This window comes from Pteropus alecto, unplaced genomic scaffold (assembly GCF_000325575.1).
Source record: "Pteropus alecto unplaced genomic scaffold, ASM32557v1 scaffold155, whole genome shotgun sequence".
NCBI classification, from domain to species: domain Eukaryota; kingdom Metazoa; phylum Chordata; class Mammalia; order Chiroptera; family Pteropodidae; genus Pteropus; species Pteropus alecto.
Genome location: NW_006438113.1, coordinates 15,236,433 through 15,250,406, shown reverse-complemented (window position 1 = coordinate 15,250,406; position 13,974 = coordinate 15,236,433). Strand labels below are relative to the sequence as shown.

Here is a 13,974-nt window from a genome sequence, read left to right as displayed (position 1 = left end):
GGGTAATAAAAAGAAGTGCAGAAGGAAGGGAGGGAGAGAGAGTGAATAATTATTTGGGAATAGGGTCCAGCTGACGAAGAATAATTCACTGAAGAAAGAAGAGAGTCCAGATAAAAGAAAGAAAGAAAGAATCTAACTCTCTTGAATCCTAGACAAAAGGCAAATAGAAAAGTAGAGGCTCATCCCATGAAGTTAGAGAATCTTCTTAATAGCAGTTTACTGCAGAATCCAGTTAACCCTGAAATACCGTAAGAGAGCGTTGGTCTGGGAAAGGCAAACATGAGAGTGACTTGTTTCCCTAGGAAAGAAATGGCTATCATTTCTTTGATTACGATGAAAAGAGAAATGACTTGTTTTTCTAGGAAGCTTGGACATACTAAATACAAAAGAAAAAGGTAATTTCAAAAAGTCGCTTAGATAATACACAAGAACTTTACTAAAAGAATAAAAAGAGAAAATAAATAGTCCGTAAGAGTTCTTTATTACAGAAAACAGAAGGACTATCTTTATTCCCCTATGATTTACCTCAGTACCAGAAGGTAAGAAGGATCTGAAAATGGTAAAGAAGCTGTTAAGGGGAGGAAACTAGAGGTTCATATAGGTTTTTCAATTATTCTTGAGGCTACAAACAAGCTTCCCCCTTAGGTCGTCTCGCCCCCACCCCCACCCCCAAAAATAGCATCTCAAGAATACCAAATGGCATAACAGAGATATTATCAGCTGTCAAGGATGTTTCAAATTCATGTTTATTGAAATAGCTGAGACTACTACTTAAGATAATTTTGAACTGTTGCAAGTATAAAGAGTACTATTTCTTACACTGGGAGAAAAGAACAATAGGCAAATTAATAAACTATACATATGGTTCCAATTTCAAGTTAGTCATTTGTTTCAAATGAAATGTTCCACTTTAATTGACGCCATTAGTACCCAACAGCAAAAGAATATGAGTTTAAATTTTCATAATCACAACTAGGATGCAGCCTCTTTCATATGATAACCATCTATAAATAACAAAAATAAAAACCATATTATTTAAACTAACAAATTATGTTCTTCACAAGAAAATATGAAGAGACTTCTAATTCATTAGCATGCTATTGTTCTGCCCTACTACAGGCAAGTTATCTATAAATGCCTAACAAAGTCAAATTAAGACCAAAGTTCCAAAATATAGATGTCTTATTTCTTTTAAAGGAAAATTTAGATAACTTTTCCAAATTTCTATTATATCTTTTTATGCCAATCTAAATCTGTAATATATTAAGGTTAAAATAAACATCACAACCTGTTAGTAGCAATGGGAAAAAAGGAAAATCAAGAAACTATTGGACATACCCTATGTAATATTTCTAAAACCTTTAATGCAGTATGAAGAAAACTGTTGAAAATTCTTCTTTCAGAAGGGGGGATGCCAATCTTGTAGAGTTTCAAAAGATGTACCACAACTTCCTTAAAAAGTTCTACAATCTTGAGGAAGAGTGGAGGTTCAAGTACTGACCACCAGTTTTCTGTTATTAAAAAGTGAACACACAAATAAAATGAATTTTTAAAAATCAATTTCAAAATAATACTGACTTTTATTTTAAAGCAGTGACTCTTAACCCTTTGAAAATTCCAAGAAGATACAAATGACAATTATTTTATGTAACATTTCTAAGGTTTATATATACTTCAAATTAAAGACTTCAAATTAAAGACTACTGTTCTAAAAGCTTTAAAAAGCAAAAATAAATTTAAGGAAGGTCTATTGAATTTATATTTTTGATTTCCTAAATTATAGTAAAAACTCACCATCATACCTAATATTAAAACCTGTTACTAAAAAGTACTTTGGAAATTAGAATTTTAATTTTAAACAAAACACTTTAAAATTGTGTTGCTTCAACAGTTAAGGATCTTTCCAAGATTTCTCTCTCAACATAAAGTCAAAATGTTGTGAAGCACCACCTTTAAAATACAAGGTACTCTGGAAAATTAAATATGAAAGCTGAACAATTGTAAAGTGTCCTTCCCCACATTCACTATGTGTAGTTACTAACTACAAATACCACAATCCTCTGACGCACACAGAAAGAATACAAAAGCTTCTGACAACATGTAAGCAATACTCTTGTGAATCCCCGGTTCACTCTTCTATTACTGGCTAATTTCTGCAGATTCCAGGATTCTGTGCCTTACTTGTTGCTTTCTCTGCTCACTCTCAGCCTAAAACTTCTTATACTGATTTAATTACTTCTATATATCTCAGCTTCACGTGCCTAACAAAAACTATTAGAAAAGAAAGCATTGGGTTAAATGTAGCAAGCGAACTATAACAGCCAGGAGATAGAGATGACATCTTTACAATTAGAAATATTAAGAAAAGAAAAATTTAGGACCAAAACAAGAGCAGAAATAAAAGATCAGATGAGGAGTAGAATCTCATCTACATGCAGAGAAATTAAACTGAGCATCAGGAAATTAGCAAGTAAGGGAAGAAGGCAAAGGGTTAAAAGAATTCAAGGAGGATTTAATACCTATGTTTATTCCTCCTCTTTTATTCTTCAATAGCAAGATAACTCTTCTGGAGGGGATAGGGGAAGGGAATATGAAAATCAGTTTTTATCTCTCCTGATACTGTCTCTGCTATTGTGTTCATTAAAATGTTAATATTGCCTCCAACGACTAGCATCAGAGACTAGAAAAAAGCAACAAAAGAAAACAGGTTTATTTTCCCCTAAGTCAAATAAGCAGAGTAGCTAAATTTCCAATAGCAAAAAAGAAAGAACTTATGAGCATTTTCATTTAATGAGAAAGGTTACAAAAGAAAAAAATATTAAAATTCTTACCAAGTACTTTCAGGGGTGCCTTTTCTAGGTTCACAAGAGCCGTACCAAAGGGAATTGCTATTGTTGTGAAATTGTTGGAATCACTCATCAGGGGACATTCAGGTAGAGTAAGATAAAACCTCAATGCTTCAACATCAGGTAAGGAGCTAGTCAGTTTAGGAATAAGATTCTTTTCCAAACTAGCTGCCACCTATATTTTAACAAAAAGTAAAACCTACTTCATTTAAAATGAATGTATTTTCCAAAAAAAAAAAAAAAATCTTACACTACGGCAAACACGAAATGGCGAAGGAAAAAAAAATCTTGCAATGAATCAGTGAATGTACTTTGGAGCACAATGAAAATTAATGCCTAAGCATTCCTAAGAGAATTTTAAAAATCCTGTATGCAAGTTTCTTTTAAACTCTCTACCTCTATAGCTATATAAAAACTTAACCAACATGGTAATGTTGAATAACTAAGGGTCTGCTCCAAATGTCTGGAAAGATTTACAGATATTTGACAGCTAAATTACAAATGCTTTAAAATAAAACTGTATTTTAACTTTCGTATTTCTACATTTAATAAAATCATAAAAAGCATATCATAAAGAGTATGAAACTATAAAGTCTATAAACATAAAAAATGGAATAAAAAAGGCTACATATAAAGTTATTTAAAAACAAACCTGCTGAGATATCTGAGGATGATCAGGTTGTATAAGTTTGTGAAATAAAAGCCTAGCAGCATTCATATCAACGCCTGAAAATCTGGTGCCTGTTCTATAGTGATCATCATTGCTATGAGAGAGAGTGAGAGAGGGAGAGAGAAGGGGCAAGAGAGAGAAAATAAAACTTTAAAATTATTTCTTCTTATTTAATATATTATTATTTAAATATAATAAATTTGAAAAATTCAGCATATTGAAGAATTGTCACTTACCTAACAGCTAAAAAACTTCCATTTAGACAACCAGAAGAAGAAAACGTTCCATCTATTTCACTAAAAAAAATTTTTAAATCCCAAGAATCACAAAATGAGAAATCAAAATTCTATAAATTACTAAAGATTGATTAAATAATACTTGATAAAGGTATTACTGTTTACTCTAGAACTTTCTCAAATATTACTTTCATCCTCTGATTCACTGAACAAATCTGAAAATTTTTTTTTTTTACATTAGACATGTATATTTAATTTCTTAACTCCACATGGTAATAAATCTAATCTGAAATGTTATTTTTTTGACGCCAAATCTTTGGGCTTTTAAGAAGAATTTTAGCTTGGGAAAATAATCTGGAATAGAAAACTGCTTATCAGATATAGACCCTCATCTCAAATACCAACACAACTAAAAAAACTTTAAGTAACAATCAAGTTCATCAATAAGCAAAGTATTCAAAGAAGTAATACTCAAATGTTCCAGAGAGTAGAGAAGTTAAAAGACAGTGACTACTATGAAGTTAGAAGGAAGATATTTCAAGCCCAATCCTAGAATAGCTATATTTAATACATATCATTATAGATATGAAAGAATTGTAACATATAAATTTAAATGAGAAATCTCTTAAAATATCCACTATTATAGAAACTATAGATATTTAAACTTTGGTATATAAACCATTCGGTGAATATTTAACAAAATATTTATTTAAATAAAAACTCCTAAGTACAGGTTGCTCTACCACAGAGTTGAGACTGTAAAATGTTTTTCTTACTTAGCTATCTCTACAGGAACCCTTCCAGAGGGGTAGCTCAGCCACTTCTGAATTAGAGCTTCATTCACAGTCCAGATCTGCCTTGAAGGATCAGGACATCTAAAGTCATCTGGTGGCCCGCAGTTCTAAATTTTAAAATAAGTAGATTAGTCAGAGGGAAGCAGTATTATATATAATTTAAACCTAGACACACTACCACTGAGCATTTGATTTTTTGAAAAATAGAAGTAAATGTCTACAAAGTACCTGAAACAAAAATGTATTATATGAATTAGAAAAAATTTATAGACTTAGAAAAAATTAGAAAAAAAATTTAAGGCAATTACTTTGTAACATTAAATAACATTAATATGAATTTTAAAATTCTTTAAAATTATGAGCTTACTAATTATTTATATGACTACTTACCTGAGGATTAGAGTAATGTGAAAAGCTCTGATCTCCACCTGAGAAAATTCTTTTTACACAGAAATATTCTTCAGAATCTGTAATAAAAATAAAACATAAAAAAATCTAAGATGTTTCAAAGCATCGAATATGCTATTGGATTTTCTCTTAATCATCTAACTTAATTAGATCTCCCGTTCATAGACTCAATGACAAAATAAATTGGAATATTCTAATTTCTATCAAGATGAGACTGACCAAGTGACACATGGTAAATGATCCCACAAGCATAAGCAACATTTGGTAAGTTTACAAGTCATTCTTCTGGCCTGCACACACACACAAAAAAGGTGTTTTCCAGTCTCAAGATATTTTAGTTTAAACTGAAGATAACATAAAAATTGAATGAGAAGTCTAAAAGACAGCTCAGAAGAAAATAAAAATTAAGAATATTCATTTTTAACAAGAATGACAATACAAGCAAATGTTAAAACTTCTTGAGTAAATATTTCATAATACAAAATTATTTTGTCATTCAATATAGCTATACAAAAGTAAGATGATAGCTCTTTCTTGGCAACTACTTATCAAGAAAACCCAAATTAGGTCTAAAAATATAAAAATTAATAAGCAAATTTAGTAGAAGTAAAGAAGAAATAAAGTTCTTCTTCAAAAAGATATTCAAAACCACTTCCCTATAGCCATGCCACCCTGAACAAGCTCAATGTCTGATCTTGGAAGCTAAGCAGGGTCAGGCCTGGTTAGCATTTGGATGGGAGACCACATAGAAAGATCGGGTGCTGTAGGCATAAAACATAAAAAATAAAAAATAAGGGATTGTAAGATGACAAAGTCCTTGCAATCTGTGAGGCCAACCAAGGGCTGCCTCACCTAAAACAAACAAAACGCTCTTCGTTTTCTTCTCTTCTGCTCCTCAAAATGGTTAAGAGTATAATCAAAAGTACTGTTGGGCTAGCATTCAGAATATCATATTACCAATACACCAAAGCTCCATACTGTAACTTAAGGCTAATTATTTCCAAATACAATCCATTTCTGTCATCCTACTCCTAACCCCTACCATTTAGTTGACTAATTCGTTACCTTATATTATTTGTGACCATGATTGCTAAAGAATTATAAATTCTTAAGGAAGGGACCATATCTTCATTTCCCTGACTATTCTCTACTACCAGGCATAATGTTTTATTTGTAAAAGAATTCAGTAAATATTTGTTAATACGAATATAAAATATTTACCTAGCTTAGAACATACTAATAATAAGAGCTTCAGAGTTCAAACATTCATTCATATGACCAAATTTGCCACAGGTAACAAGAATGCTCTAAGACCAAAAACAACTTTTAAGAACTGATTAAAAGGGTAAATCTCAAATATTAAATAAACCAATCATTCTTAAAATCTTTTCTCTATATCATTCAAACAATAAAATGGTTGTTCCAAAAAATTTAGTAGGATGTTATTCATTTATTTCTAAAATGTAATTCTGTCCTCTATAACTAATTAACAAGACAGATGACTAAGGTACAGTACACAAATAGGTTTCTGGGGGCTGTAAGGCACCAAAAATTATTTTCCTTAATTTCCTTTTAATTACTACTTCAAAAATTTGTGAAACCTAGTCCTATATAGCTTACTGCAGACTCAATTTTGCTAATTGTATCCCAAAGTTTCTCCCTAACATTTTTCTTGGTCTTCTTTATTTCTTATAAATTGGTAGTTGGCTCTAAAGAGGCTTTAAGAATTTGATTATTTCAGCAAAACTATTACATGGTGGTAGGGGGCTGTTTTTCCTTCAGGAAGTACATAAGTGTAGTTAGGCTCCTTTTTGTGATGTTAGTAACCACTCATGCTCAATGCTTAGACCATTAACTCACTGTGAGTTACAAAATGATGATATGCTAACATTACTTCATCTTGTTGCTGGACTACTAGCTTTCCCCCACCTGGTATACAGTTTTTGCCCTGTAATGGGAAAAGATTAATGCTTTATCATTTTCATTTATTTACTATCCTCTTGCTTTTTAAATTTGCATTTCTTTGATACTAAAGAGGGTAATAATATTTGCATGCTTTTTAGTAACATGAATTTCCTCTTTGGGAATTTCCGTTACTTTTCTTTACTCATTTAATGTCTTAATGTTTGTCTTATTTATTTGTCAGCTAGCTTCCTGTTTTTCTCATCAATATGTATGAGCACTTTGGAAATTCAGACTGTTAACTTTAGATTGTATTTGCTAAAAATACTTTTCCTAAATATTATTTAATTTTGACTTACGGAAGATTAATTTTTCCACTTAATCACACATGTATTTATCTCATTCTTTATGATTACTTTCATTGCCATAATGCTGAACAGGCTCTCCTCATCCTTAAATCATAGAATTATTTTCTTAAGAACTTTTTTTTACATTTAACTCTTTAATCTACAATTTGTTTTAGTGTATATTGCTAGGTTAGTATCTAAACTGACTTCCACTCCCCCAGACCCCACTTTTCATGTGTTAAGTAATTCTTGCCCCTTCTCCACAGATTAGTTATGAAAAGGCACTACCTCTTCCACCTATAACACATAAGTCTAAACAATTGTGGCACTCTTCTCTATCCCGAAAGCGTTCTCAAAGTCCTTGTCAGTATATATCTCCAAGAGCCATTACCAATCAACTGCAGTTTGAACTTGAAATGAAACTTATATACAATGCTTATATGAGAATTTTTTTACCCCTGGACTTCCCATTAAGTTACAATGGTTTGAATGAACTAATGAAAATTTTATTGTGGTTATCTGTTTGCAATAATTTTTAATTTTCTTTTACTGTTCTGTTTTATGGATATACAAGACAGTCATTTCTCCTAAAGTTATCTAATTCACAACAATTTTATACACTCTGAGTTAGTAAGCCTGAAATGAAATATTTAAAAATGTTATCTTCCCCCTGCCTTGCTTCAGCTTGCCAACAATTCCCAAAAAGGATCTTATCTCTACATCTGAAACATGGATTTTTACAGCTACTGCCCAATAAACACCTCTATGTCACCTAGTTCTAGGGGCCAGCGGGGTGCTCATGGTTCCCACAGGACTGTAACCAATGGTGAAAAGAATTCTTAACTGGCTACCAACCCCAGGGCACAGCAAGAGGCAAGAGACTAAGGCACCCAATCTTTTTGTGAGAGGCCTATCACCTTAATTTCGAATCTGTGGTCTGAGAGGTAGGCTTCTAATTAAACAAACATCTAAAGGCCTACTGGAACCCTCTCCAGAGATCTCAGAGGGAGGGCCCCATCTTTGTGCTCTCCCTCTGCTGCACTCCAAAGCACCAGTATCTCCCAGAGGGGAGCTTGTATAGGCATCTGGTGCCTTGATTTTTATGTGTGGTGTCCCGGTTTCTGTGCCTGCCACCCAGCAGATGGCCTTTGCAAGATTGCCTGGCTCTGGTCGACAGCCAGGCTTACATTCTTGGGTCCCATGGAACTGTAATAATAATAAAGACAGTTCTTGCCTGGCTACCACTCCAGTGCACAGTGCAAACAGAAGACTGACAAAAAGCCCCAGCTATGAAAAAGGCCTAGTTGCTTGTCCTAGCTTCAGCCTGAGGGGCAGGCTTCTGGGTTTAGAACACATCTATGGACCTACTACAGCGATCTCTGGGGATATATACTGGTGGACACCATCTTTGTGCTCACCCTCTGCCTTGCTCCAAGTTGCCCAATTCTCTTGGAAAGAAGCTAGTACCATAGTCTGGTGCCCCAATTTTCGTAGCTGCTGCCCAGGGGAACACCTTTACATTGCTGGGCTCTGGTGACCACTAGGACATACACTTTGCAGTCCCAAAGGACTGTACATATTTGCACATTTTAAAACTGCTACCTGAAGGTCTGGATTTAAATCAGCCTAAATTTAGGCTGAAAAAGATCCTCTTCTTTGAGACACCGGCAAGTCTTGGCATACCATCAACTATTTGGGAGCCACTAAAAATGAATATAGACTGCTTGGACAATCACAAAGGTTTGAGAAATGACCAAGAGCTAGGGCAGGGTTGAACTGTATTATAATGCTATAATAATCAAAACAGTATGGTATTGGCATAAAAATAGACACAACGGAACAGAAGACAGAGACCAGATAAATCTATGCATACACAGTCAACTAATTTACAACAAAGCAGCCAAGAATGACAATAAAGGACAGACTCTTCAGTAAATGTTGTTGGAAAAAATAGCCACATTAAAAATAAAGCTGGAACACTATCTTACACCATACACAAAAACTAATTCGAAACAGATTAAAAACTTGAATGTATGACCTGAAACCATAAAACTCCTAGAAGAAAACTCACTGCTTAACTACAGTCTTGGAGATCATTTTTTGGATTTGACACCAAAAGCAAAGGAATCAAAAGCAAAAATAAACTAGTAAGATTACATAAAGCTAAAAAGCTTCTGCGCACCAAAGGAAACCATCAACAAAATGAAAAGGCAACCTGTAGAATGGGAGAAATATTTGCAAATCATATATTTGATAAGGGGTTAATATCCAAAATATATAAAACTCATACAACGGAATAGCAAAAACAAACAATCAATCTGATTAAAAAATGAGAGGATCTGAAAAAACAATGAAAGAAATACAGATGGCCAACAGGTACATGAAACAGTGTCCAACATCACTAATCATCAGGAAAATGAAAATCGAAACTACAATGAGATATAACCTCACACGTGTTAGACTGGCTATTAGCAAAAAGACAAGAAATGACAACTGTTATAAAGGTGTGGAGAAACAAAAACTCTTGTGCACTGTTGGTGGACATGTAAATTGGTATAGCCACTATGAAAAATGGTATGGAGGTTCCTAAAAAAATTAAAAATAGAACTACCATAGGATCCAGCAATTCTACTCAGTATTTACCAAAAGAAAAAATACTCCCATGTTCACTGTAGCATTATTTACAATAGTTAAGACATGGAAGCAACCTAAGTGTCCATCGTTGACTGAATAAAGAAAATGTAGAGTGAGTATGTATGTATGTATATATGTGTATATATATATAAAATGAAATATTATTCAGCCATAAAAAAAGAAAATCTTGCCATTTGTGACAATAAGAGTGAAACTTGGGCATTATGCTAAGTGAAATATCAGAGAGAGAAAAACAAATACCATATGATCTCACTAATATGTGAAATCTTAAATAAAAGAAAAAGGTCATAGATACAGAGAACAGATTGGTGGACTGGTAGTTGCCAGAGGCATGGGGCGGGCAAAAATGGGTGAAGAGGGTCAAAAGATAAAGACTCTACTTATAAAGTAAGTAAGTCATGGAGATGTAATATACAGTATGGTAACTGTAGTTAATAAAACTGTACTGCATATTTCAAAGTTGCTAAGAGAATAAATCTTAAAAGTTCTTATCACAAGAAAAAAATTTTGTAACTATGGTAATGGATATTTAAAATTAGACTTACTGTGATCATTTCTCAATATATGACAAGTATCGAATCACATTGTACACCTGAAACTAACATGTTATATGCCAATTTAAAAAAATTATATTTGATTCTTGCTGATCCCCAAAACTCAATAAGAATTCGACCACTTACTAGATCTCCCTTCTTTTAATAGTAATACAGTTATTTGCATGAGTTCAGTAAAAATCTGTTCCCCTTCTTACTAGTTTGTACCTCTATCATAACTGATTGGACAAACCAATTATGCAACCAAGGATTTATGTGAAGTGTCATATTTGAGAATGATGGTTTCTGAATAAGGTATGACAAGTTATTTTAAAGAACACAGGTTGGCTCTGCTTATGGAACCAAGGTCAACAATACCTCCAATACAGTAAAGGATTACCTCATCATGTTGGGATGCTATCATAGGTTAGCTCCCAAAAATTCATATGTTGAAGTACTTAATTCCAAGTACCTCAGAATGTGACCTTACTCAGAAATAGGGTCACAGAAATGTAATTAGGTGAGCTGAGGTCATATTGTAGTAGGGTGGGCCCCTAATACAAAATGACTGATGTCCTCATAAAAGGAGGAAATTATGACACAGATGTGCACATAGAGAGAATGCCATGACAGAGATTTACTTGCCAAAGAATGCCAAAGACTGTCAGCAAGTCACTAAAAGCTCGGAGAGATACACGGAACTATTCTCCATTATAGACCTCAGAAGGAACAACCCTGTCAACACCTGATTTTGGACTTCTAGCCTCCAGGACTATAAGTCAATAAATTTGTGTTGTTCAAGTCACCCAGTTTATATTTTGTTAGAGCAGACCTACCATGTGCATATGCACACACACACATTTTGGTTGTAGCATGTCAAAAAAGTGAGTAAAGGGGTGGCTCCATAGTGTAGTGGTTAGCACGTCTGCTTTACACGCAGAAGGTCTTGGGTTCGCGCTCCAGATGGAGCCACGGACCATACCCCAGTGCACCTGGCCCTGGGTGCGCCTGGCCCTGGGTGCGCCAGGCCTTGGGTGCACCAGGCCTTGGGTGCACACTGAGAGTGTATGGGAGGAGACACCCCCCGCCTTCAGAGATCCAGTTTTTAAGGGGAAACGGCAACATCCATAGATCAAGGGTGGAAGTTGGAGGGGGATTAAAGAGGCGGGGGGAAAAAAAGTGAGTAAAAATAGCATCTGAATATTTCAAACTCTTTAAGGAATAAATTAGTAACACTGAAAAATTAACCAGCTCTATTTAAAGAACAGAAAGTAAAAATAAATTACATATTTGGCTAAAGCAACAGAGATTAAAAAGCAAATTTTAAAATGTTAATATTCTGAATGGGCAATATATTCATTCATAGGGTTCAAACTTCAAAAAAATAGAAAATGTTAAACAATTTTAAAGTACCATATATATCCAAAAACAATTTTTGAAAGAAGGGTCTCAAAGAGATATTTGTACACCCATGTTTATAGCAGCATTATTCATAATTGTCAAAAGGTGGAAACAATCCAATTATCCATCAAGGATGAATAAACAAAATGTGGCATATACATACAATAAAATATTATTCAGCCTTAAAAAGAGAGTTCTGACACATGCTACAACATGGATGAACTTTAAAGGGATGCTAAATTTACGAAATAAGCCAGTCACAAAAAGACAAATATTATATGATTCCACTTACATGAGTTACCTAGAGTCAAGTTAAATTCGTAGAGACAGAATGTAGAATGGTGACTGCCAGTCAGTGGGAGGAGTGAATGGAGAGTTGTTTAATGAACACAGAGTTTTAGTTTTGCAAGATGAAAGGAGTTCTGGAGATTAGCTGCGCAATGATGTGAATGTATTTAACAATACCGAACTGTACACTTAAAAAATGGTTACGTTCATAAATTTTGTCATGTGTATTTTACAATTAAAAACAAAAACACTCCTTCCTGCTGGTATCTAGCCACCATCTAGTTCCCATATGTCAACCCTCTGAATCCACTTTTATTATTTTATTTATCTCAAGTTTCCTTATGCATATATAAGCAAATATAAACAAACTAAGCAATTAAGACACTGTTTTGTGTCTTGTTATTTTCGCCAAACAAGTATCCTGAATTCTTTCATTTCAAACGCAAAAAACTTCATCATTTAAGAGCAACATCTTAACAATAACTTTAATGTGTGTAACAAAGCTTTACTATAACAACTTACCAATATCTGGTGGACATTGCCCATTATAAGGGAACCAATTTCCCTTCACAGTGAAAGGACTTTTCCGGTTGCTTGTTGAACCAGTTCCTAGCTGCCCATTACCACCAAGTCCAAAGGAATAAATTCGTCCTGATGAAGGAACAAAAGCAGAAGTGTGCTGCCTAGAGTAAAATGACAGAAAATCTCAGACTTAATGTTACTGTTCAAATAATTTACATTTAGAAAAGCACTGCAAATATTAACTGATATAACTTTTATCTTCAAAAATAAATAAAACCATTATAGTTCTTAAATTATTAATACTTATTAATAGCCTTACTCTACACTAATGAATTGTGTACCACACAGGTGGGCTACATAAGCATGGTACAGAAAATTTCCACATTATGTCCGAATTTAAAAAGGCCTAAATCTACACTGGAATCCCTTATAATAGATGATTTAGCACTAGAGGCATCTTACTATGTTGTCCAAGGAAGTCCTCCTCTCTTTTGTCTTTATCTGTCAGGTTCCAGTCTAGAGCTATGGTCTATGAGGGTTCACCATTTGGGCACCACTCAAAAGTTGCAGGAAAAGAACTGCGCAAGTAACCTAGTACCAATCTGAAGATTGGTATATATTCATATAGGTGTGTGTGTGTGTGAGAGAGAGAGAGGGAGAGAGGGAGAGAGGTGAGGGTGTGTGTGTGTGGATGTGTGTGTGTGAGAGAGCAGAGGGAGGGAGGGAGGGAGGGAGGGAGAGAGAGAGAGAGAAATGCATGATAAAACGATGTTTCCTTTCTTCTAGAGAAACTGATCCTTATATGTATGCACCCAGACGCTCTGGAGATATCAGAATGGATATCTGATATCCCTCTGATGTTTCACTATTGTATGTTTAGGAATGGGTTAAACGTGATTATCCAGCTCAGGCCTTGTGTTCTTCAATCTCAGGTTTTATAGCTTCAATCAACTCTGGCAAATTCGTATTATTTCTATAAATACTGTCTCTCTTTTATTCAATTCTCTTCTTGATATCAGACAAATGTTGCACCTTACCAAAACATCCTACCAGTCTCTTAACCTTTCTTTTATGTCTATCTCATTTGTGAGTAATTTCTCTGAATCTAATTTCAAATCATTACTTTTCTCTTTAGCAGTGTGTGCAACCTCAGTTTTAACTATCCGCTGAATTTTAAATTTCAATTACTATTTTTATCCCACTTCTGGAAGTTCTTTTTTTCATATCTACCAGCCTGTTATTTTATTTAAAGCTCTTTAAAAATTGTAAAATACAATATACATACACCAACCCAGGACTATGACAAGCCCCAAATCTTACTGTAGGGGCAGACCTGTAGTTACAAATTCTCAGAGATCCAAACCAGAAACTA

At 34.0% G+C, this 13,974-nt stretch overlaps 1 protein-coding gene across 10 annotated transcripts in view; it reads right to left on the bottom strand.

Moving 5' to 3' along the window:
* HERC4 (HECT and RLD domain containing E3 ubiquitin protein ligase 4) overlaps positions 1–13,974 on the bottom strand; it is a 122,166-nt gene that overhangs the window by 57,644 nt on the left and 50,548 nt on the right. For 8 of the 10 annotated variants that reach the window (XM_025049384.1, XM_025049385.1, XM_025049383.1 and 5 more), the window contains 7 exons: positions 12,603–12,763; positions 4,937–5,013; positions 4,529–4,653; positions 3,753–3,812; positions 3,499–3,610; positions 2,832–3,021; positions 1,339–1,511 (listed from right to left, as the gene is read on the bottom strand). In XM_025049384.1, coding sequence (XP_024905152.1) covers positions 1,339–1,511; positions 2,832–3,021; positions 3,499–3,610; positions 3,753–3,812; positions 4,529–4,653; positions 4,937–5,013; positions 12,603–12,763 — 898 coding nt within the window. The remainder of the gene's footprint in view (positions 1–1,338; positions 1,512–2,831; positions 3,022–3,498; positions 3,611–3,752; positions 3,813–4,528; positions 4,654–4,936; positions 5,014–12,602; positions 12,764–13,974) is intronic. The other 2 variants (XM_025049389.1, XM_025049390.1) reach the window with 1 other exon arrangement.